The 24,143-nt window shown below is 42.4% G+C and overlaps 1 protein-coding gene across 1 annotated transcript in view; it reads left to right on the top strand.

Moving 5' to 3' along the window:
• Nucleotides 1-18,406, top strand: part of nphp4 (nephronophthisis 4) — a 163,856-nt gene extending 145,450 nt beyond the window's left edge. Inside the window, 9 exon segments of the mRNA XM_056385157.1 lie at nt 2,911-3,100; nt 3,690-3,773; nt 7,926-8,082; nt 8,590-8,666; nt 8,912-8,997; nt 10,837-11,008; nt 13,061-13,240; nt 13,769-13,912; nt 18,091-18,406. Of these exon segments, the coding sequence (XP_056241132.1) occupies nt 2,911-3,100; nt 3,690-3,773; nt 7,926-8,082; nt 8,590-8,666; nt 8,912-8,997; nt 10,837-11,008; nt 13,061-13,240; nt 13,769-13,912; nt 18,091-18,231 (1,231 nt within the window). The 3' untranslated portion in view covers nt 18,232-18,406.
• Nucleotides 18,407-24,143: the final 5,737 nt, after the last annotated feature.

The following is a 24,143-nucleotide window of genomic DNA, read 5'->3' as shown; positions in this document are numbered from 1 at the left end:
TCTGAACCACTTTGTACTCTGCTTGGTTTTTATGTCTCCACGCCATCAACAGTCGGAGCTGGAGGCGTGTTGCTTTCGGGCTGTACGTCCGTCCCGTTCTCATTACAGGATGAACTGATTAGATTTTGGCGGCACTTTGAAGCCATAATAAAGACACAAATGGTTAATATTTTATACGTCTCTGGATCAACAGGGATGTAATCTGAGACTAGTCTGAGTGGCGGAGGCAGAGGTGATGGAGGAGGTGATTCTACTTGTTTTCTGTAAACTGCCGTTTTAGGATGAGAAGTAGTTGTTAGAAGCTGCAGCTGAAAGACGGATCCAGTTATGTTTCTGCAGTTATGCATGTTAATGCCAGACTTTATCATTTAGCTATGACATGTATGGTAGTGATACCGAGGTTTGGAGGAGACTTCTTTGTTTAAGCACAAACAATAGTCTCCTGTACGCCGACACACCGGTGCACAAAAGCACCAAACGCTCAAACTGACAGAGGAATGTCTCCGGGGGGAAAAGGACGATTACAGTTACTGAGAAAGAAGTGACTGAATCTGAATCCTAGAAGGTATTTGTACTTGTGCTTGTGTTTTACAACAAAACCTGCCCCTGAACCTCAGTTGTCCTGGACTGAGTGAACGGTCCTCGGTCAGTCGGAGGTCACTCTGCTGTAACTTCCCCCTCAATATTTCAACCAATATTTGACAAGGAACTCTGAGATCTTGACAGCATAAACAAGGCCTTGGGTCAGCTCTTTGTTGTACAGAAACCAACAGAAAAGAGTGTGCCCCCACCCACCCCATCCACCCCCCCAACCTCAGGCTTTGAAGGGAGAGTTTAGAGTTTAGCCGAGCTGTGGCTTTGATGTCTGCAGTGGTGCAGAGCCCAGAGGCTCCTCTCCACGAGGAGGACACGTTTGCTACCTGTTGCCATCCATTTTGCATGGCTACCTTTTACACTCGGCCTCACGGTGCCCAGTGTGAGCGATGGCTGCTGGCTAGGCCAGAGACCGTGCAGCTCCTCTGCTGCTTTCTCTCCCATCATTTTTCCCTCTCACATTATCTGTCCCCCTCCCCCCCGTGTTCCTCCACTCTGAATCCATTCACTTCTCTCTCTTGATATCCTTTTTATCATCTTTATTTCGTTCCCTCTCTTCTCTCTTTTAGCTCCATTTGTCTCAATCTGTTTATCCTTTGCACTTCCTACGTTGTTCTACTTTCATTCCATGAAAATGAATCAGCCGATGGTTTCTCATGGAGGCTGGGGTGAAATGTCCGCACACAGACAGTCTTTGTTGTCGCGATAAGCCACAGGCAAAGTGTTTTATTCCAAATGCACAGGTGGGAATCTCCAAATAAATTTAATGGAATTGACTGTTGCATCTCGTACTAATGTCAGTGAGGTGGGGCCCTGAGAAAAAGTCTCGCTCCCCTATTGAGAGAAATTCACCTCCTCACGCCTCGTGTGTTGGAACCTTTTGAAGTTTAAAGCAGCACTTCCTTTTATGCATTTGTGCGTGAAATTTTTTTGCATTCAAAGGAAGCAGATGGAGCAGAGACGAGACCTCCCTCCGCCGGAGCGTGTTATCTGTTCCTGTTGCTTTCTCCCCGGAAATCCATTCGTTGGGGTTTGTAGTGAGGCTTTCACTGACCTCTGCACGCCTTCATGAAAAGCCCCTGACGCTAATTAAAAAGGAAAGCATTATGTTTGGACTGTTGACTGATCGACCTTGGAATTTAGCTCAAATTGGATGTTGACCACGCAGTGAACTTTTGCTTGTTCTGACTCTCCCATTGGACGAGTGGGAGGGTCAGTATTGTTTGTTGTTTGTTTGTTTGTTTGTCTTCACTAAAGAGAAAATGCGTTGTTTTAGATGTGTTGCTGGATGCCTTTGAGAGCGTAGATCCAGTATGTAGGGAGAATTTACCACAGTCTAGTGAATGATACCGCACAGCTCCTAGTAATCATGATTTTATTCTAAAGCAGGTGGAAAAATGTCTGAGAGTGAGTTCAGAAGATCAGTGTCACGTCTCATGTCACTTAAGTATTCTTAAATCTAATTAGAGCTTTTCCTTCATCTAACTCACACACAACCACCTGTAGCATTTCAGAATTCACCCACTACATCTCACTGACGTTTGCACAGCAATAAATGACATTACATAACATTTGTTCTGAAACCTGAAAGTGCTTTAACAAAGCGGACTTGTTGACGGGCAGAAGTTATCACCAAAGATCTCCCCGGCCTGCTATTGATTCGTTCTCTTTGGAGTTCTTTGTGATCCTGTCAAACTGAATGAACTGAGATCAGAGATGTTGATCAGGTGAATTGTCAACGGCAGAATATTTCAACGACTACAGGCTCCAGATCCACAGGGTTTTCTTGCAGATATTCATGTCGACCAGAGGGTGACCCAGCGACGCTACTATCAGAGTAAAATCCCTGCTCTCCGGATGATGAACCATTTCCATTTTTTTCACGCTCACTTCTCAAGCTCCAAACTCAAGACCAAATGACTCCTATTACACTGTAGCTTTTACATAATTGAATATCCAGGTTTCCATTAAATTTAATGAGCAAATCCATGTTGGTGAGATGAAACTCATTTGATTTTAATGACCTCGTGAACTTTTTCTGTGCCACTGACGTCTGCATTCATCTCTGTGCTTCTTAACCAAAGTTCTGCAAAGACTTGAAGAAAAGCAAAAAAAAAACCTTCAGTGCATTGTTCGTTCTGTTCAACACCATCTCATCACAGGACCTAATGAACATTTCAGTGTCCCGCTGCGCAGGTTTAACCTTTTATTCTTGATTGTGTAACAAGTCCGATTCTGATTCCGGATGGATCCCTTAAAGATATAAGAGCCAGCTTTCATCTCACCCGTGCCTTTAATCTTTCCATCCATTACCAGTGTCATCACCAGCACAGAGGAGTGGCATTACTTCAAAGCGCTAACCAGAAGTCCGACTCCACTGGAGGAGAATATGTTCCACCTGGAGGAGGGTGCTCCGGGTCCCAGGGTTTACCTCCGGCCCAAAGAGAGCGTCCACATTCCCTTGAAGTACCAGAGCTTCCTGTGCGACCACACCATGGCCCTTCAGGTATCTTTGTATCTTTGCAGTCAGATTAGAAAGGTTGGGTTGAGTTCTTGGAGAGAGTCGGCACATCTTCCCCCTCTCTCCTCCTTCTCCACAATATCACACCACTCGACAAGTCTACGTATTGATTCCGGTTCAGGGAAAATCTTTTCAAATTGATTCGCTCTGTGGTGTGAAGGTGTGTTTTTGGTGCGAGAAGCCCGTGGGAAGAAGAGATGAAGCGGGTACAAAAGTTGAAATTTCATTGATGTAAATGTCACTTTACCTCAAGGATTATTAACCGTAGTTGATCTATTCGAAGGGCAAGTTATACAGATGGAATGGTAACTCAGGCTTGACAGGTAATTTGATGCCAGGAGGGCAGTTTGATATAAATGTCACTTACACAGGCTGTGGCCTTATCTCCTGTGGACAACTGTGATTTTATGCCCTTTGATTCTCTTCTGCTTCTTTGTGATCATTTGCAGTTTCCTGTCCTGACGTACAGATGTAATATTTTCTCTGCAGTCATATGTGTTGTTTTGTTTTTGTTTTGTTTTTTGGTAGATGTTCAGTTCTGATAAACATTCGGTTTCTTATCAAATCCTCACAGGGGCCGAGCTTCTTACCTGCAGGCAAAGGTTCTCAGGTGGCCAAGAAGAATCTGTCCAACATTGTTGCTGCCAAAACTATCAAGGTACAGAGTGTGCTACTTACGCTTCGCACAATGTTTTCTGTGTATTGGACCATCTCTCTCTCCATCTAAAGTCCTCTGCCTCCTAATCCCTGATTTGTTTGTCTCCGGGCTGGAATTATAGCAAGATATGGATTTGAGCTGCAATCTGGATGTACAGTATGTTTTCCTGCCGTGATAAGAGCTGTAATGTAGTCCAACAATTTTAGCGTCTTAATGTATATGCCTTTATAATTTGATTATTAGATTCAGCAGAGCAGAGGAAGATAAAACCTGAGCTCAGTGTGCAGCACGCAGCTTTTGATTCGGGGGTTAACCTCCTGCCACATCCCTAAGTCTAACAACATCTAGTGTACAAGCACAATCCCAGACAACTCTCTGCGGAGTGGCAGAGCGCCGCCTCCTCCCTCCTCTCCTCTCCCACACAGTCACAGCTCAGACACAAAGAACACTTTGAAGTGTCAACTATTTCAAAAGTTACACTAGGCAGACGAGATTGTCAAGCAAAGTGATATGCTGCAAACCACTTTTATCTTATTGAACCTTGTTTATCTTCTCCAATTGGCAAATGTCAGGCTGGAGAGTTAAACTATCTGCTGATTGGAGGACAGCTTGACACGTCTGGCTACTTTACTTTACATGAACGGCGTACGCACCGCATGACTCTCAAGTTATTTTCCCACTTTCAGCGTTTATTTGACCGTCTATAAATATGTCAGAAGTTTACAGGAGAGAGAAACGACGTGAACGTGCTTGTTCTGATTTACTGTAGATAAAACAATGAGCTCTATAGCTGCAGATGATGTAATGTGCAGCCCCTATACAGCTGCAGCTGTCACCAAAATAAACTCTCTGCAGCTGCAAGCGTCAGTCGATGCTTACGTTATTGGCACGTGGCTTTATGCTGCTGAAAACAAGATATCCATCAGTGCTCGCCAGTACCTCGCCATAATCCTGTTGTTTGTGTAGAGTACAGAACCCCGAAGCTCTCCCATTGCACAGGGTGATGAAATATTTGCCAGTCTGCCAAGCGTGCGTGTGTCTGCCTACATTTTTTGTGTATTAGTGTGTCAGTGTCAGCACTGCTGCTCTGAGCAAAAATCCTGTCAAGAGGTCAAAGAGGTCAGGTCTGGATCAAATCTGTGTCCCGCTAAAGCTGACAAGCCCCAACAGCAGAGCTGTCAGGATGCCAGCTTTGGCACCGCTGTCAGTCAGCACCCATCACCAGAGCCAGATATGGGCCACTCCTGCAGGTCAGCATGGGCCCACAAATCTCACACATCAACCGTTTTGGACAGCTGCTGTTTGGCAGGGATCAGCTTCTGTGAGTGTGTGAATCAATGACCAAAATGTGGAAAGGTCACTTCAGAGCATTCTTCATTTCTCATGACTGGATATTTTAATCCTTTCAGGCAGTTAAACTTTACTTTGTATTGTAGCTCTGAACAGAATTAAACTGTGTCTATTTTTAATGGTGTAACCCTCTGCGGTGGGATGGAGTTTATAGTGTGTGGACACCTGAACATTAGAGCCATACAGAATGTGGCCTGAACGAGCTGCTCTACCAGCCTCCTCTCCCCCTGGGAAGCCTCTCCTTAAGATTTCGGTGCCTCGCTGCAGGGATTTGCTCCCACTAAGCCACGGCTGCATTATGGTGCTTGAAGTCAGCCACTAATGTTGAGAGATAAGGCTCAAAGTTCAGTGTCACTGTTCATTCCAAAGGTGCTGGATAAGGTAAAAGTCATGACCCAGCACGAACTCCTTCAACAGGAGAAAAAGACATTTATATATATAAACCACAATATGTTCACATTGTTTTTATGATGTTGGAGATGCTGTCATTTACGTTATTGAAATGAACACCTGGTTGGTCTGCACCTTACCACTCAGCACAGCAGTGATCGGAAAACAGTTTTCTACAATGCAATCTGATTATTTTGCTGTGACAACATCACACTTTATGAACAAGATTACAAGTTTAAAGCCCCGAGAGGACGGCATGTACAGTCATGTCTTTGCGTCCTCTAGAGATCATGTAGCTTAAAACTCTGAAGTTTGTTCTGATGGTGGCACTAGAATAAAAGCCACGAGGTCGTCCCAGATCTGTGAATTTAATGGCGACGTGTCATTTAGACGATCAGGTGTTCTGTGTGAAAAGTTGAGTTTTGATTGACATAAGAGGAAAGTGCATGAATGTGCTCAATAAATTTCATGGTAATCTGCCCAGTGGATATTTGTACAAGTGGAAATTCTGGCCTGACCGCGGCATTCTGGGAAAGGCAGTGGATCAAGTAAAACATAAGGGCTCGTCCATTAGGGACCTGAACATTCACAGCAGATTTCTTGTGAATCAGTCCGTGAAATTTCTAGGTAACCTTGTCTTGGACTAAAGTGTTGGTCACAGGGAAATTCTGACCTGACGGTGGCTTCGAACGTGAAGTCAGCAGCTCAACGTGAAACATCTCCAGCAAAGTTCATGACAATGTGTTTGGAATTGGATCCGAATGAAGCGTGTGACCCAGACAAACTCACATCGTCAAGTCACACCGCAAAACCTGTGTGTTCCTCTGATTTGATACGGTTTGAAATAGTCAGTGAATAATTCATTAACATTGCAATCCTGCGGTTCAGCCATACGTAATCTATAATTCCTGAACTCCACTTCAGTTATGCAGAGCATGAAGTCATTCAAATCAAGGCGGCGAGCACCAGTTTGAGATGATGGAGTAGAGTATGATGGTACGTGAGAGGGTTGGCAATCCCAGTGTGTTTGCATATTTTGGCGTATGTGTGTATACCACTTATCGTATGTAATTAGTGCATGTGTGTGAAGACAGATCCTCTGGGCTGTTTCAATGCAGCAAACTTCAAAGCACACTCAGCAGCTCTGTGGGGGTTTCAGCAGTCTGAGGCCAGTTTTTATATTCCAGTGTACAGCTTCTATCATCATCATCATCATCATCATCATCATCATCATCTGTGAATGTTTGAATAAAACTTCTTTAAGAGTGTTTTTTTAAAAAAAAAAAAAAAAAAAAAAGAAGAAGAAGCTTTATATGTTATTTAGAGCTGAAATGCCTCAGGAAGAAAACACAAAGTTCCACTTCTGCATTTCACTAAAGAGAGTCAGGAATTACAATGTGGGTGTTTTCTAAATGTCTAATGACACAGGAACATTGTCTGTATTGTTGTGTCCTGTTTTAAGGTCTCACACACACACACACACACACACACACACAGAAAGTGTAGATTAACTAATTAATTTAGTTTGTGCCAAACAACAACACAGCATTTACATGACCTTCCTCACACTGCCTTAAAAAAAAAAAAAAAATCCAATTATTACAACATTGGTCTTAATTTAATTATTGTTTGTATCTGTAAAAAAATAAATTAACTGCAATCATCAAGTTCATTGCTGAGATCCAGGAATATTGCAACATCACTAACATGAAGTCCAATGGTGCACGAGCAACTCTTCAGGTTTCAAACAAGTCGCTGCTCGCTCTCAGATTCACCTTCGAGTGGTTTAGATCAGTGTTTGTGCCTGGGGGTCTGGATCTGGATCTGGATCTGGACTGGCTAAGGGATCCAAAGATAGAAGAAAAATAAAAAAATGAAAATATATATTTCTGCTAGACAGAATTAGTTTTTCTGAATTTACTCTAAATTTAGCTTTTTTTGCTGGAACACTGGAAACTTCCTTTAAAACATCCAAATCTGACTCTGCTCACACTCCTCACAGCTCACAGTGTCACAGCCACAGCTTGTCACAATATTGATCATTAAAGAATATAATTTTGATAAACTGATACGCTGTCAGACTTGTTGCAGTGATGTCACCGTGTTCCCAGATCTCAGCAGCTACACTTAAAGAACTGATATGTCTGATTGTTTGTATGTTTTCCATTTTAAATGAATGGAAGTAGCATTGCAAAAAAATAAAATAAAAGTTGTTATAAACTTTCATTCCCCTTTAAGGAGCTTCTAACGCAGCTATGAATGATTTATCAGTTTGTCTTTCACTGAGGAGTTTCTCTGCATCCTGATGATGTAAATGCTCTTTCTGGGTATGTAGCATCAGGCAGGGGAGGGTGGTGGTGGTGGTGGTGGGGGGGTGGCATGCTGCTGAGACTGCCCATTTTCTCTCCACAGGTGACTTTCAAAGCAGAGGACGACAAGCCGATGGCCATCTGCCAGGTGAACGTGGAGCCAACACCCCACGTTGTTGACCAGACTTTCCGACTTTACCACCCCGAGCTCTGCTTCCTGAAGAAGGCCATCCGTCTACCGCCCTGGCAGGACCCCACAGGTAGTCACGGTTACCCCAGTCATCCCCCATCAGCCATTGCTCCCTTGCACTCTCCCTGCACTGTGTCTAGATTGGATGATTTAATTTCTTTTAAAAATTAATTTGCATATTATTGCATTTTTAAAATTGCTTTCACTGACACAGAATAACATATTTATACAACATGGGGGGAGGAGTGGAGGTGGATCAGGATGAATAATGTATTCTACTTTCATTTTATTGTATTTTTACTAAAATATCAGCACATACAATCTTACAATATAATACAACTTCAATCACAAAAGAGAGGCTAATAACAACAGAGAGGCGTCTGGAAATAGAGCCGGAAATGAAAAGCAAGAAAATGTGAAACAGATGAAGTGAAGACTTACACCACATCTACAGCACATATGCATGTTTATAAATTATATCACATTCGATGTGTGTTCTTATTTATGTCCGTAAGGTCAGCTGTGTGTGAAAAACTTTCTTCTTTTTGTTTGTTTTTGTCGTTCATGGGTTCCTCAGCCGGAGACCCAGACGCCGGCGCCTACATTTCTGTACGCTGCAGTGACCCGAACATCATCTGCCAGACAAGGATGCTGGTGAGGGAATGAATTGTCTTATATGTTCTAATAACCCACATTAATATTAGCAGGGGGATTCATTGCTCCCCTGTCATCAGTTGCAAGCTGTTCTCACACACAAAAGAATCTCCCCTTACAGCATGCCGTACACTTTTAAAGTGCGAACGCAGGGTTTCTTTTACTGCTGCTGCTTCTTCTGTTTTGTCTTTTCTCTTCTCCTTCCATTTTAACATGGTTCTGCCTTTTGCTCTGGTTCTGCCCAGGTGCCAGGGGAGCCTCAGGATGTGTACTTGAAAGTGCCAGGGAGTCCCAGTCCACACATAAAAATGTTCTTTGTGATGGTTTTCACGTATGTATTATTTACTGAACAGGGATACTTTACACACACGCACGCACACACACACGCACATGTACAGCTTAGGTATAAAGAAGCAGTCTGTTTTGGACAAATTAAATTGTTCACACAGGCTTAATTAATTAACTAATCAGATGGAGGTTTGGTGGTTTTAGTGCCTGAAGTTACAGAACCCTTCCTCTAGTCTCCCAAATCTCCATCTGGATTATGTGTGGGTTTGTTAATATGTCGGACCAACCTTTGCCTCTAATCAAATGTCGGGGATTTATCTTTCAACTCCAGTGAAGTTTAGACTGGTCACATATTTACTGCAGGGCTGAGGACAGATGTATAAAACTCTGTAGATTCATGATTAAAACCAGAAATATTCTTACACACTCTTTTCATCAGAATTATAAATACGTGCCTTCACATGGTTCCACTATATCAACATGTGCACGAGCCTCATTTCCACTGAAGACTCTCCTTTAATCAATCAGTTTCCACCACAAGTGATCAGACGCAGAGAAGAAAGACGAGGAAGATGAACATCATCAGTTTACTTTAGTCCCAATAAATGAAGTTCAGAGTAAAATCGGACTTTACATTTCCAGTGATTGTACTAGAGAGTCTTAACGAGGCTCCAACACTGTGATTAATCAATATTAAAATAGTAGCAGTTTACAGAATGACTCACAATAAATAATAAGGATATTAAACACAAGCACAATTATTTCTGTCTATGAATTGTAAAATTGCATTTCCTGTGTAAACAGCAAAACCTATGCTGATGCTAATGCTCTGTGTGTGTCCTTGAGTTCTGACTAATGTGTCAAATTTATTCTCTGCCTCATAAAACATTTGTAAAGCCAATTTTTTTTAAAACAATGTTGCTGCCAGTAAGTCGACAGGAGTGTGGATCCCGTTGCACAAGGTGTAAACAAAATAGGGACCTCCTCATATAAACTGCTACTGGACAGAAACTCCACAGGTCACCTTTAATTGATTTCTAAGGAGATCTTGATTGGATTCTGCCCCATCAGAGTCATGTATGAATCTGTACAGGAAATGAGCTCAAAAACAGGAACACGGCTAACGCTTTGTTCTATAGATAAAACCCACGGTGTCGCATCCATACGCCTGGACACTGAGGCCATTTGCTTCTCTCACGCTGGAACAATATGATGTGTCAATTAGTTTGTGGTAATTTAAGAAAACACAACATGATTAATAATGTGCCGTGTCAGTACAATATAAATTAAAATAATATGGGATTAGTTAAAACTAGTTTTAGACATAGCACTTCTACAGGGCCAGAAAATTGGCTTATGATGCAGGACTAATTAATATTTTATATTATTGATGCAAATCCCCAAACAAATTAGCAGGGAGCCCGAGGCAGTCCCTTTCTTCACCTAAATGATAATGACGCTTTGTTTCAAGAAAACACTGTAGGAAATTATGAAGAAAATTACAGGACCTGTTAAATAAAGTATCGCCGGAACACCCTCAGCGATTCAGTTTGTACGTTTGTTGCAACATGTAGAAATGTTGAATATGATGTGAAGATTTCCAGCAGCAGCAGCAGCATTAATGATACTGCGTCTGTCCTCAAAAACCCACATCACTTGACGTCTCAACCAAACATCCCCAAATGCTCCTTGAGTGCTGTTGTCACAGAGCCGAGCCTCACAGCTCTCAGAGTCAGAGTCAGACCACTGAGACTGAATCCTCTCCGTCTCAGCAGCGTGGAGATGATCATGATGATGTTTCTGCTGCCACAGCCGGAGAACTGCCTTCCTCGTTAGCTTAATTGATCCTGATGATGTTTTTTTTTTTTTTCTCTCTCTGCAGTGATAAGTGGATGGCAGCTCCCTCCCAGATCTGGCAGATTTATGTGCATTTCCTGGAGCGGGTGGATGTCAGCTGTGTGACCGGACAGCGGACCTGTCAATCACTGGTGCTGAGGGGAAAGCAGGCTGTTCGCAAGGTCAAATGTTTCTCATCACACCCCACGGAGATCGAGGTACACGCCATCGTGATTCACTGACCTCTACGGTTTTTAAATAATATGTTTATTAACTTTAAGACGTAACTATTGTCAACACCACGTTCACTCCTGTCTGGACAAGTGGTCTCAGGTCCGTGTGTAAATATGTCTGAACACTCGAGCGGCACCAATCAGACCTTCCACCAGCTCTGATCTTGTGTGTGTCGTAACAAGTGGAGGAGAAAATCTGTTTTTTGAGACAAATGGAGAGTGTGAACTGTGAAGTGCAGGAAAAATGACATGGACCGCTGCTCTTTTGGACAGCAGCTGCTCAGTAATTGGCGGAGCATCATGCTGCTTCCAGTCTCTCTGTGTTCGGGTCTGACTGGGCTGACAGGGTTTTTCCTCTTGATTGAGTTTGTCTTTAAGAATTGGGGTTTTTTTTGGGGGGGGGGTTTTACACTTTATACTGAAAACTAATTTATGCTCAATGGGCTCAGGTAGTTTGGATTGGATTTAAGACCCAAGAAGAGCTTTAGCATCGATTCTCGATTTGACTCATGACAGTCAGTTAGGTCCAGAATTCACAGTACTGTAGTTACTCACATAACTCTTCAGATCAAGAGGGTGGAAAAAACACCGGAGCGATTCTCTTCTACATCTTTAATGCTGCTGGTGGTGCAGTGGTTGGTACTGTGGCCTCACACCAAGAAGGTTCTGGGACTAATCAGACAGTAGAGCAGTCGGTCCTTCAGTGTGGCCCTGGACACATTCACATCCACACTGCTGAAAGAATGTGGTCACATGTTGTCCCATCGGATCTCAGATGTGTCCTCGATGCGTCTTGGGAGCGTTCACACCTGAACTTACAGCCGACCACCTGTGATTAAAACCATTTAATAGTAGGTCTGAACAGGGTCTTTCTGTGTGGAGTTGGCATGTTCTCCAAAACACGTCTGACTAAAATGAAAGGCAATGAACTTAGAAAAAGAATCAGAAACAGCTCTAATCATCTAAACCTTGACTTTTACATATCTAATGGGACGTTATCAATTTTCAAACTGTAAAATGATTTCATGCAAATTGTTCTCTTTAGCAGCAGGAAACAATGGAAGAGCAACAGCCTCTTTTGTAATAACTCCAGGTTAAGATTCAAGTCATTATCAAGAATGTACAAATGCAGATTGACGGAATAATGGGTCTTTTCATTTGTCACTTCATTTCTTTTTATTAGGTTCCCACATTACTTCATGCAATCATGTCAGATCATGTCGGTACGCAGTTTGACACAATCCCTGAAAAAAAAAAATTAGCAATGGCTGTATGCTCCCTTGAACATCTGAGAATGTGTTCCAGGAGTGTCAGATTGCTCTCCATTTTTAATAGATCGTTTCTTATTCATAACGAGATTCAGGAGAAGAGGGAGTTTGACAATGTTTCTCACTCAGAGCTGCAGTAAAAAGGGCATCGCCTTGTGATGGACTGTCAGAGCCACCGTGTACCATACAGCTCGACCCAAACATGTCTCCCCTGAAGAGAACAGGGTAGTGGCTGAAAAAGTGACAGATGTATTTTTAAAAGATTTTGCCGTATGCATCGGCGGCCTCTTTGATCTGACTCTCGGCAGGTTAGCTCGGCGTGGAATGCATCGGAGGAGTCTTATAAAACAGGATAAAGCTCACCGCCAGAGAATTGCTTTGCTTTTCTCAACAGATTAAAAAGGAGCTGCACAGTAAATCTCATTCTCACATCCCTCTGTCTCTCTGTCACTCTGCTGCCTCTATTTGCTCTCATTTCATTGTCTCCCCCCTCACTTTGCTTCTTTCATTCGCTCTTTTTCACCCACTTTCTCCTGTAATCTGTACACCTCCTTCACCTCCCTCTGACTTTGTTAAACACCTTTTCCCATTAATTCTTCTTTTCTATAACTTTGTTCCCTCCTCTTCTGTACTGTGTTACTCGGTCAACGCCTCTCCTTCCCTTTTATTAATTGTCTCTTACTCGATCTCACAACCCACCCGACATCTCTACACCCCACTGCCAAACCCAATAAACCTTTACCGCCACTCTCCCACACCTTCCCTGCAGGTGGATCCGGACGGCGTGTTTGTTTTGCCTCCCGCAGCCGTGCAGGAGCTGCAGCTGAAGGTGCAGCCGTGGCACGCCGGCAGCCGCTTCCTGTACGTGAACGCGGTGGACGTGGAGAACCAGCGGCTGGTCACCGCCTGGCTACTGTGTCTCAACGTCCACCAGCCCGTGCTGTCCAAGGTAGGAGTCGTTTCTTTAATACTTAGCCTTGAGTGCACATGGATTCAAATATCATTCGGTTACCCAGAAGAAACCAGTGTTTCCAACTTCTGTCAATGCAAAGAAGCTAAAGCTGCTTGAAAAGACGTTAAATGACGCAATACGCCAGTTAGCATGTTCATGACGCCATGGCGCAGTGTTTGCATTCAGCCCAGTTTCACAGTGTTAACATTTGCTTCTCTCCTCCTCCTTTTCCTCACACATACAGTATTTTAACACAATTCACTTACGTGTTTTTATCTTTCTGTTTTCACGACAATGAAACAAGTGAGAGACCAACCGTCTAACTCACCGACTGTGGGCCTGACTGACAGATTATCAACAGAGTATACATTAAAACTGTGTCTAAATTCAGTTCAGATTTTTTTTATCATCAGTCTTCATTCAGTCCCAGTGTTTTTTAAATTATTTATTGGCCAACGGTTAGCATAAGCTAGCACAAACTGTGTGTGTGTGTGTGTGTGTGTGTGTGTGCGCGCGCGCACGCAGGCATTTGAAGTGTGTGTCCCAGTCGGCGGTGGGCGTGGCAGCTCAAGAAAAATCACCTACACCAACCCCTACACCAGCAGCCGCACGTTCCTGCTGCGCTCGGACCATCCGGACCTGCTGCAGTTCAAACACGATAAATTCCAGGTGAGCGAAGCAGGAAGTCGTGCAGCTCTCTCACTCTCACTGGGAGTAAAATCATTACTTTGATTAACACCCAGACGAAAGGAGGAAGCTTCCTCCTCGGCAACAGCTCGCCTCTTCGATCAGCACAGGTGGTTTCATGGGATTAAGGGTGACTGTGTGACAGTCTGTAAAGTATTTCATGAACAGCTTTAATGGAAAGTGCTGCTGATCAATGGTAAAATTTATTATTTTTATTTTATTTTATTTTTTTTATTAGTTATTTTAATTTAGTCAAGGATTAAATAATGGAAACAACAGGGAATTCTCTTTGCCAAACATAAAGATATAAAAAAGTCTTAATAAAAATTCTGCGTATTGATGTCATTAGTGTTCACCTTTAAAGCCTCATAATGATTGCACCCTTCCTCATTATGGGAAATAATGCTTTTGGAAGATTTTTTTTTCTAACATATTAAACTCCAAGCTATTTTCTGCAAAGTAAAAAACTGCTCTATCTAGGTGCAATCATGTTTTCAGTATGCTCATAAAACAAAAAGCTATTGGCAATACTTCAACTACAACTCTAAACTTTATTGGAAATGTAGCTGCTACAGAGCAGGGTGCTTAAAGACCGTCTTTGTCTACACACGATGCATTCAGGCGCAGTATTGAGCGTAGGTCATCAGGTTTTGGCAGCGAACGAAAAACACTTGGAAGTGTGAAATATGCTTCAGGTGACGGTAACGCACATTAAGAGGGAGGGAAACACGAGCTGTCACCTGACCTGTGTAGACAGCTTTATTGATTACTGTAGAAGATAAAAGCATAATCTGTTCTGGGAAACACGTGTGTAGGCGTTCAAACACTTGAGTGAAGTTGTGACTGAGCTGTTGTGCAGCCAGAACAACAGGGACGTAAAGCAGCGACGGTTGAAGTGACGACCACGGCGCCCGTATATATTCACACGCGTTGCCGTAGTGATGGAAGTCAAGTTTCGCTTCTTCAGGAAACCAAGGTCGTTCTGAATGTCGCTAAAATAAATGATGCGAGAGCTCCTGATGTTTGCTTTAGAGACAATTTAATGTCAGATGAGTTTTATAAAGTTTGTCTGTGAATAAACTGGAAAAATCCATCAAAATTAGCAGATATCACGGCCCATAAAACTACTGATGGTATAATTGAATATAAACAAAATGACAGTGTCAAATATGACAAAAACCTGTAACTACCCACAAACTAGAGAAGAAGAGCCGTCTCAGATGTCGCCAGGAAACCTCGAGTATTTACTGTAAACACATTTTGACGGGACACAGGTAAATTCTGGCCTCTCGTGGCGACGGTTCATTCCACATCTGTGACAGGTGAACGACTTCCTCGTTTGCATTCAGAACAAAAAACGGGGGGAATAAAACAAAGTCATTAGTGCTTGTTGCTTTATTGTTATGTTGTCAACCTCGGTGTCTAATAGCTGATTCACTCACATACAGACATGAAGCGCCGGAGTCGCTGCCTCTCATTTGCCTCTCATTTGCAGAGGTGTGATGGCGAAACAAACGGGAAAGCAGCATTTTTAAATTAACAAATAAATGAATGAGGTGCAGTTGGTATCTATTTCCACATGAACTATTAAAGAGTCTCGCTGCTGCCGTCCAGAAGACACTGCATCAATTAGACAGAAGGAGGTGGGCAGAGTGAAAAATAGCCCATTGTTTTTTTTTTTCCATCTTGTCAGCGAGGCTCCAGGTGTCTCATAAAGAATTTACTGTGCCTGCAGCATTAAGCAAATGCGGAGACACCTTTCTCTTTTTTAACATAACTATCCACCGCCATGATGAAACTAGCTGTCGAGAGGGAAAGAGAAGCAGGGATCAATACTGCTTCGCTTTTGGGGACAATTACAGCATAAATCCCCCAAACTGACCCATATATCCGTTACTGGCCATTACAGAAAATACAAGACGACAGTTCTGCTCTGATTGAAATACTGTGAAGACAAAAAAATGACCACATAAAGATGGTTTGCACACTGCGACCCCTGAGAAATAAAAAGATGAAAACATTAAGCATCGTGTGCCTGTAATCAGTAAAAGGAGAAGTCAGAGGAGTGAGATGTCAGGAGTTTAGAACAATGAAGAATATAAACCATGTGAAGTTTCCTCGTGTAATCATCTTCTGGTTTCAGATGACTCTTATTGGATTAGGCTTTGGACACACACTAACACTGAGCTCCATATTTAATTTTAATACAATTTAATCATTTTTAATACAAAAACAACAACTTCAGTATTTTAATATTGTTGCAGAGCCACAGAGTTAGAAGAGTTTAGAGTGTCACTTTAGAGAGTGAACAGGTTCTCAAACAGTCACTGAAACAAACAATGGACATGTGACCACAGAGTAAACAGGAAGGACCAACTCCTAAATTTAAAGTTAGACATGTATTTCCTCGTTTAAGACCCGAACGGATTTCTAACATCATTTCAAATCTTTATTTTATGGGGGACCTTTATTTTGAAGGGCAAACGTTTCTTAAATTTGAAACCTCCTTGGACTGAATGGGCGCTGTGAAGGACCAAACTATTTCCAGGCTGAAGGATCCAGCCTGGAGAGAGGACTCTGCTGTAGAAACTAGGGAGGTCGTGATACTCGAAATTTTTACCAAAACCAATGAAATTCCACGATTCTCAATAACAAATTCGATACCACAAAATTATTATTTTGCAGCATAATACTGTAGTGAGCACCCAGCTATCGCTACGTTAGCCTGAAGAGGATAACGTTAGCCTGAAGAAGATAATGTTAGCCTGAAGAGGATAATGTTAGCCTGAAGAGGATAATGTTAGCCTCAACAGAGTAAAGTTAGCCTGAAGAGGATAATGTTAGCCTCAACAGAGTAAAGTTAGCCTAAAGAGGATAATGTTAGCCTGAAGAGGATAATGTTAGCCTCAACAGAGTAAAGTTAGCCTAAAGAGGATAATGTTAGCCTAAACAGAGTAAAGTTAGCCTAAAGAGGATAACTTTAGCCTAAAGAGGATAATGTTAGCCTAAACAGAGTAAAGTTAGCCTAAAGAGGATAACGTTAGCCTAAAGAGGATAATGTTAGCCTAAACAGAGTAAAGTTAGCCTAAAAAGAGGATAATGTTAGCCTAAGAAGAGTCAGGTTAGCCTAAAAAGAGGATAACGTTAGCTTAAAGAGGATAACGTTAGTCTAAACAGAGTAAAGTTAGCCTAAAGAGGATAACTTTAGCCTTAAAAGGATAATGTTAGCCTAAACAGAGTAAAGTTAGCCTAAAGAGGATAACTTTAGCCTAAAGAGGATAATGTTAGCCTAAACAGAGTAAAGTTAGCCTAAAGAGGATAACGTTAGCCTAAAGAGGATAATGTTAGCCTAATCAGAGTAAAGTTAGCCTAAAGAGGATGATGTCGGCCTGAAGAGGATAATGTTATCCTAAAAAGAGTAAAGTTAGCCTAAAAAGAGGATAATGTTAGCCTAAGAAGAGTCAGGTTAGCCTAAAAAGAGGATAACGTTAGCTTAAAGAGGATAACGTTAGCCTAAACAGAGTAAAGTTAGCCTCAAGAGGATAATGTTAGCCTAAAGAGGATAACGTTAGCCTAAAAATAGTATAACGTTAGCCTAAAAAGAGGATAACGTTAGCCTAAAGAGGATAACGTTAGCCTATAACTCCCATAACATCCCTGGTAGAACCCACCATAACTAGTGTGTTTTAGCAAAACTGTGGAACTATATGAACTGTGAAGGTGGTGAGACAGAACTTGATCATATGACTGACTAGTCATTAGTGTATGAATGACAATAAGTTCCTCCTTTTCTTTTAGTGAATTAATTAATTTAATCATTTCTCTAATTCGCTCTGTTTGTTTGTGACAGACATGACTGCCTTCTGTAATAATGAGAACAAGGGAACAGTGCATCTCTGAACTAATAGTAAAGTTTAACCTTCATAAGCCTGATAACAGTCTCAACAGAATATTGACCCCAAAAATCTAAATGAAGTCATCAAATTCCCAAAGAGTCCTTTTAGAAATCATAATGAATGACTCCATTTAAAGAGGACGTTCAGGAAGTCGGTGTACATGGATACGGTCGCATCTGTGTGGTGTTACAGGCTGAAAAGAAAAGAAGAATCATGGTCTCGCACTTCAAAATGAAGGATGTTGTTTGTGTTCTCTGTGTTCAGATCAGCGGGGGAGAGAGTTACAGCATCGGACTGAGATTCGCCCCCAGCCAGAGTCCCGGCTCAGTGGAGATCCTGGTCTACGTGAACAATCTGGAGGAGAAGACGGAGGAGACGTTCTGTGTGAAAGTCAACTACTCATGACCCGACGTTTGTTTGTTTGCTTCAAACACAGAGTAAAACTACTTCCTCGGAAATGTTGACTGTGTTTGGAATAAACACCTGAGCACAAATGAGCTGGAGGTTTTATACCAAATGTGTGTAATTTTATATTAGATCAGATTTAATACAGAAATAAACTTTTTGTTTTTATCACATATATAGTTTTCTTTTGAAGTTTTATTTTATGAATGGAGGAGATTTTTTTTTTTTTCTGCTGGCTCAGTGCGCTTCAGTGGAATAAGGTTACAAGAATCAAACACTGAATGCAAACTACGCTCTCTTAAAAGCCCGAACACAACACTTGGTTTACTAAATTATCCACTAAAGCAAAGTAGAAACTAAACTTAAAAGTGCTTTTATGCATAAAAACAAAAAATTTGAGTGCAAGGAAGAAAAGTAACTGAAGGTAAACACGATTTTCTGTCTTGTAATCAGAGATATCAGCGTCAAGGCTGAATCTCAGCAGTGATCCGTCCTCTGCCGAAATGTCCGACAAATGTCTGACGGTTCACCCCCGACCAGCCGAAGGTGGGCCAAGGGTGAAAGCAATAACATTTTATCGACTTTAATTACCCTACAAACCCACTTGAATGCCACTTGATGGTTGAGTTTTAATCTAAGACAAGCCAGGGGTCCGCTCTCCCCGTCCCTCACCTCCCAAACAACTAATCCTCATCACCGGCGTTATTAGAAACAGTGCCGTAATGAGGTGTGATTTTCCAGCGAGGCGCACTTCTCTTCAGATCGCCCTCATTAACACCAGCATCCTTTTAAACCCTCCATCCTCTCCTTCCTGCTCGCTCTGCTGCACGTCTCTCTATCTGAGGTACAGACAGAGAGAGAGAGAGAAGGCCATGCACATTGTGTTATGTAACACAGAGTTACACAACCTCCACCACCGCCCCCCACACCCACACTCCCTCCCTCCTTTGCTTTCTCTCTCATTAGAATGCAGGCTGCAAAATAAGCCTCAGCACAGCAGCAAAGGCTAATAAAAAAAGAACATCTCAACCGAGCCGGATGCACTTCAACTTTACCTTCTCTCGCATCGTGTCTGAAGCCGACGCCTCACTGTCTTCTCCGCTTTATGTTAATATGTTAACAGCCTACAGAAACACACATTAAAGCTGTGTTCACTTAATAATTAGTTCCACGTAGCCTTTGACACTCTGGCTCTTTATGCTAAAAGATGCGCCGTGCTAAAAGGAGAGGTCTGGATCTCTTTAAGCTCGTCTTCATACACGACTCTACGTGCATGTTGCTGTAATCACTCCAGCTATGCACACTGGCCCCGGTGATCTTTTTCTGACGTGACTAGGGCGTAAGAAACAAACACAAAACACACGTTGTAAAGCAAAGTAATGGTGCAGCAGATAACTCTAATAATCTTTTAAATGTGGTTACAAAAAAGAAGAAGCCCTTTAGCTATTAGCTACCATTTTCCAAGATGGCCGCCATTTCCGGCATAAGAAACATGTTTTACCACAGAGTTTTATCCGTTGGACAGATTTCAGTGATTTTGCAATTAAATCCTGTGTTTTTGACTGTGAGGACAATTATTAATGTCAATTAAATATTATTTTAAATCATTAAAATTATTTTGGCCTGTCCCTCTGTACGATTGCTCTAATTCAGCAGGACTTTTAATTTGTAAAATGTAGGTGAACATTTTTACAGTGTTCAGAATTTTTACTTTCTGCTTTGTTAAAATGATTTGACACCTGGATCATCCGTATGGGAAAATTGTGGGTGAGTTTATTGCAAAAAAAAAAAAAAAAGACATTTCCTTGCCAGAAGTGTCAGCCATCTTGGAAATGGTGACCATCTTGAATCCAAGGAGGATTTGTGCCAAGTTGAGTACTTTGAAATGTGCAGTTATCTGCTGAGCGTCTTCCAAATTTAAGAGCTCTTTGTTCTCTTTGTGTTCACACAGAATGAAATAAAACCTCAACAGGACCGTCTGCATGAGGACAGCCCAGACAAACTGCCACATTCACTCCATTCGTTAAACCTGATGTCGTCTTCATGTTCGCTGGTTTCTCTTCAGAATGGGATTGTTTTTTTCTTTTCTCCTGCCTTCACCAATCTGCGGCAAAGAGATGTAGTCGTTCCACCAACATCATGTTTATCTGTGAAAGTTAATTAAGTTAATTTGATGCAGTGGCAGTTAAAGCTAGAGGTTGCTAGGAGAAGTTATCTTAAGGGCTGTTATTTCTAGAAGTCGACGTAAGTTATCCAGCGCGGCTGCATCGACCTCATCCGTGCACTTTACCGTTTTTCAGAAGCCATTTGTCACGTGTGTTGCTCGGTAGCTACCTAGCTATGTCTTAATTCTAATTCTATACCTATCAAGCTCTGATTGTTTCTCCAACCAGGGGAAACTGTCAAGTTGAATCACTGAACCAATGATGTGATTCAGAGCTCTACAAACATGCTTAGCTAAAGCCTCGAATTAGCTTCAGCTGAACTTTAAACATGTATATCTGCACAGAATCAGGACTGTGAGAGGATGCTATGAGAGGATCTCTGCACAGCCTGTACGGACGGGAGAGGAGATCACAGTGACAGATATTAATCTGAGCCCATCCTTTAAATGCCGGCAAAAGTGAATGAAGTTTTGTTTTCACCGCCCTCACAGCTCGCTCCCCGTGTGTGTGTGTGTGTGTGTGTGTGTGTGTGTGTTTGGGTGGAGAGTGGCGACCAGCCGTCATGTTTCCATGCGTCACTACCTGTGTGTGAAAGAGATTTCCTGTCAGCCTCCATCCCCAATTTGAGCAAAAATAACACGCAGCCTCTCTGGTAGGGAGGTTTTCTGTTTCCTGTTGCAGCTCTGGTTTGTGATTCAACGTAGGCTGATGAGGCAGGTGTGTTTTGAGTTTTAAAAAAAAAAGAAAAGAAAAGAAATGGTGCCGGTTGCAGTTATAATACCTTGATCCCCGTTGGAGCAGCAGCTCTCAGTGTGAGCTGCATGGTTGTTCTCTCAGTGAGGGGCAGAGCAGCGCTGACACCTTATTAGCGCTGCCAGTCCAGTTGTTGTCGGTTCCTCCTGAAGGAGCACAGACACCCGCCACAACAGCTCACACTGTCTGCTCACCTTGTTAGAGTGGTTAGACAACTCCTGTCTAGCTGCCCAGCCGAAAGGCTGCCTTGATATTTTGCCGGGTGGAAGGGTGGCTGTTATTGCCCTGATTTGGAGAGAACCAGGCCTACCCACGGGGTGCATGTCTGTGTGTTAGTATGGTCTTTTGTATGTGTGTGCGTGTGCAGCTGCCTGGCCTGAGCCATGTGAGTGGGTGCATGTCTGTGAGAGCATACAGCGATGCAGGTATCAAAGAGCTTTGTAACTGGAGGAATATGCAACCTAGCAACCAGCCCTCCTCCTCATGTACACCGCTGGCCTGGATCAGCTCTCACACAGTGGAGGGAAGAGAGCTCGTGTGTATAATTGCAATCTACTTCAAGCTGTAGACTATCAAACCGAGAACAAACACACATCACAACAGAGAACTCGTTTTTTTTTTTTTTTTTAAAGCTACAGCTACAGAGAAATTTAAAAAACAAAAAAAGGAAATTCATGTCTTGCCACTCCTTGATCAGTGATGTCACAGCTAATGTCTTTCACAGCTGGCAAAGGAAAAAACACCTGCTATGACATCACTGATTGGGGTGTGGCTAAACAGCAACAAGCTTGCAGGTTTCACCTCACAGGGTTGAATTAAGTCTTTTATATAGTGATACAGGAAGTGACAGTGAAACAGGAAGAAGAAAGTAAGAGAAATGAGAGAAGGGGTAAAGTTAAAGCAGCTGTCTGGTTTTATCTCGGGGGGGGGGGGGGGGGCTGGATCAGATCAGACGTGAAGTGTGTGAAGGACCTCTTAACAAATTGAAATTCAATTACCTTGTTACTCGTCTCAGCAGGACCTCCTCCCTCAGCCGCCACTGTCGAGCACAAAGGATGTTTCGCCGAGGGAGCGTCACTGTTCCTCTCTCTGCAGACAAACATCCATTTTGAAGACAGATCTCAGTAGATGGCAGCCTTACACATACAGCCAGCCGCCACTGCTGCTCTCACCAGCCTCCCTGTCCTCACAGGCAGGAGGAAACCAAACCGTTACAACACGTGGACCTCCAATCTCACTTCTATTCAGTTCAATTCAATGCCTCTATTGTCACAGTGGAGCATACAGTAGCAGAACTCTGCATACAAGTAATCACATTACAGTCCATATGAATACATATAAAACAAACATTAAATAATATTGATGGCAAGGAAAGAATTTGTTCCTTGATTTCATGATTTCAAATCAAAAACATCAGTCTTTTCTGTGCTGGATGTATACGGTGACTTTACACTGCATTTTATTTAAACATTTAATTATAGAAAATATTAAACCTTTAATTGCTCTGGGAAGATGGTAACGTTGCTCTTAATGCTTGCATGCTGCATTTCGCTGTGCTACCGTGTTTGCTTGTTCACCTTCTGTTTTACCGATCCAGTTCTCATGGAAAGAATGAGAAGCTTGTTTCTTTAGTCGCTCGAGAAACGGGTCCAAACTGTTGTGTGGGTTGACAGGTCTGTCAGACACCCGAGGCTGCAGCTAGAATCAGACATCATTTAAACCTTGTGGTTTCATACATACACACACACACACACACACACACACAGTGTATGTATTTATGCATCTTAAATGTACAGTAAGTGTCCTCCATATGTAAGCCAGTAGAGCCATCAGTGCTCACTGCTTCTAATCTGTCATATGGACGGGGATGAATGCCTAAAATAATGTTATGGTCTCCAGAAGACAGATCATCTTATAAATGGGTCAGTGGTTCATGATGGTAACAGCTACAAATGATGTCTTATACGAGTGACCTCTTCTAAGTGTCCTTGAACAATTTGTCAGCCGGTGCTGCTCCCTCGCTGTTAATTATCTAGAACAAGTGTCAGCTACATGCCCAGATTGAAACTGTAAATAAGCTCAAGTCAGGAAAGCAAGGGGAGACCTGATGCTGGTACAGTGGGAGGTCAGGTTTGAAGCTTAAAAAGACTTAAAATTCCTAAAAATGTCAATTTCCAACAGTTTGCTTTATATACTGGTTATATACTGAGATCATGCAGGTTTATGGGATAATAAAGCAAAGATATATTGAGGCCCGCTGCCCTCTTAAAGATTTTATGACAGAAGCAGTTACACAAAGTGAATGACGATGTGAAATCGAGGACTGTGTGATTATATTTTCTAGTTTGTATGCATATCCTGTCTGCAGAGATTTAAATACGTATATTTTATGCATCTAGGAATGGGACCACCACAGTGTGGTGCACTGCAGCAGCACAGGCCGGTCAGAACATCTGAAAAGGTAGAAAGAGAATTACAGATTCTGGAGATATCTCTGAGATGAAAATAAGCTCTTAGGAATATTGCTTTCAGGAGCTTGTTAAATGAGTTTGGATCAAAGGTAAGGCAGAGATTTTAACTCACTCCTTTTTCATAATTGTGCAGCCACCAATATTAAGTGAGAGGAGATGAGTGGATTCCTCACTGCTTGACACTAAAATTTTGCTCAGTTTTTTTTTTGTAAGAAATTAATATTTTCATCAATCTCAAGACATTTTTGATGATGCATAGACTGAAGGTGCATGAGAGGGGGGGGGTGATTTGTGCACGCAACATGCCGCTCTGACAAATCCAGCGGCCTGATGAACGAGGCGTCTGGGTCAGTGTGTCTGATCATAAAATACTGGAAACAGGTTACATCCCCGATGCTGTGTCCAAGTTGGAATATGAGACGTGTCTGATGAGAAGTCTTAATGGAAATGCTGCTGCAGAAGCCAAATCCAGTAATGGCAACTACAAATCTGCAGTAGTGCTGACGGTGGCATGAACTTTTGC

The sequence above is a fragment of the Seriola aureovittata genome, chromosome 9 (genome assembly GCF_021018895.1).
Source record: "Seriola aureovittata isolate HTS-2021-v1 ecotype China chromosome 9, ASM2101889v1, whole genome shotgun sequence".
Lineage (NCBI taxonomy): Eukaryota > Metazoa > Chordata > Actinopteri > Carangiformes > Carangidae > Seriola > Seriola aureovittata.
Note: the sequence above shows the minus strand (reverse complement) of the source record. Positions and strands in the feature narration are given on the sequence as shown.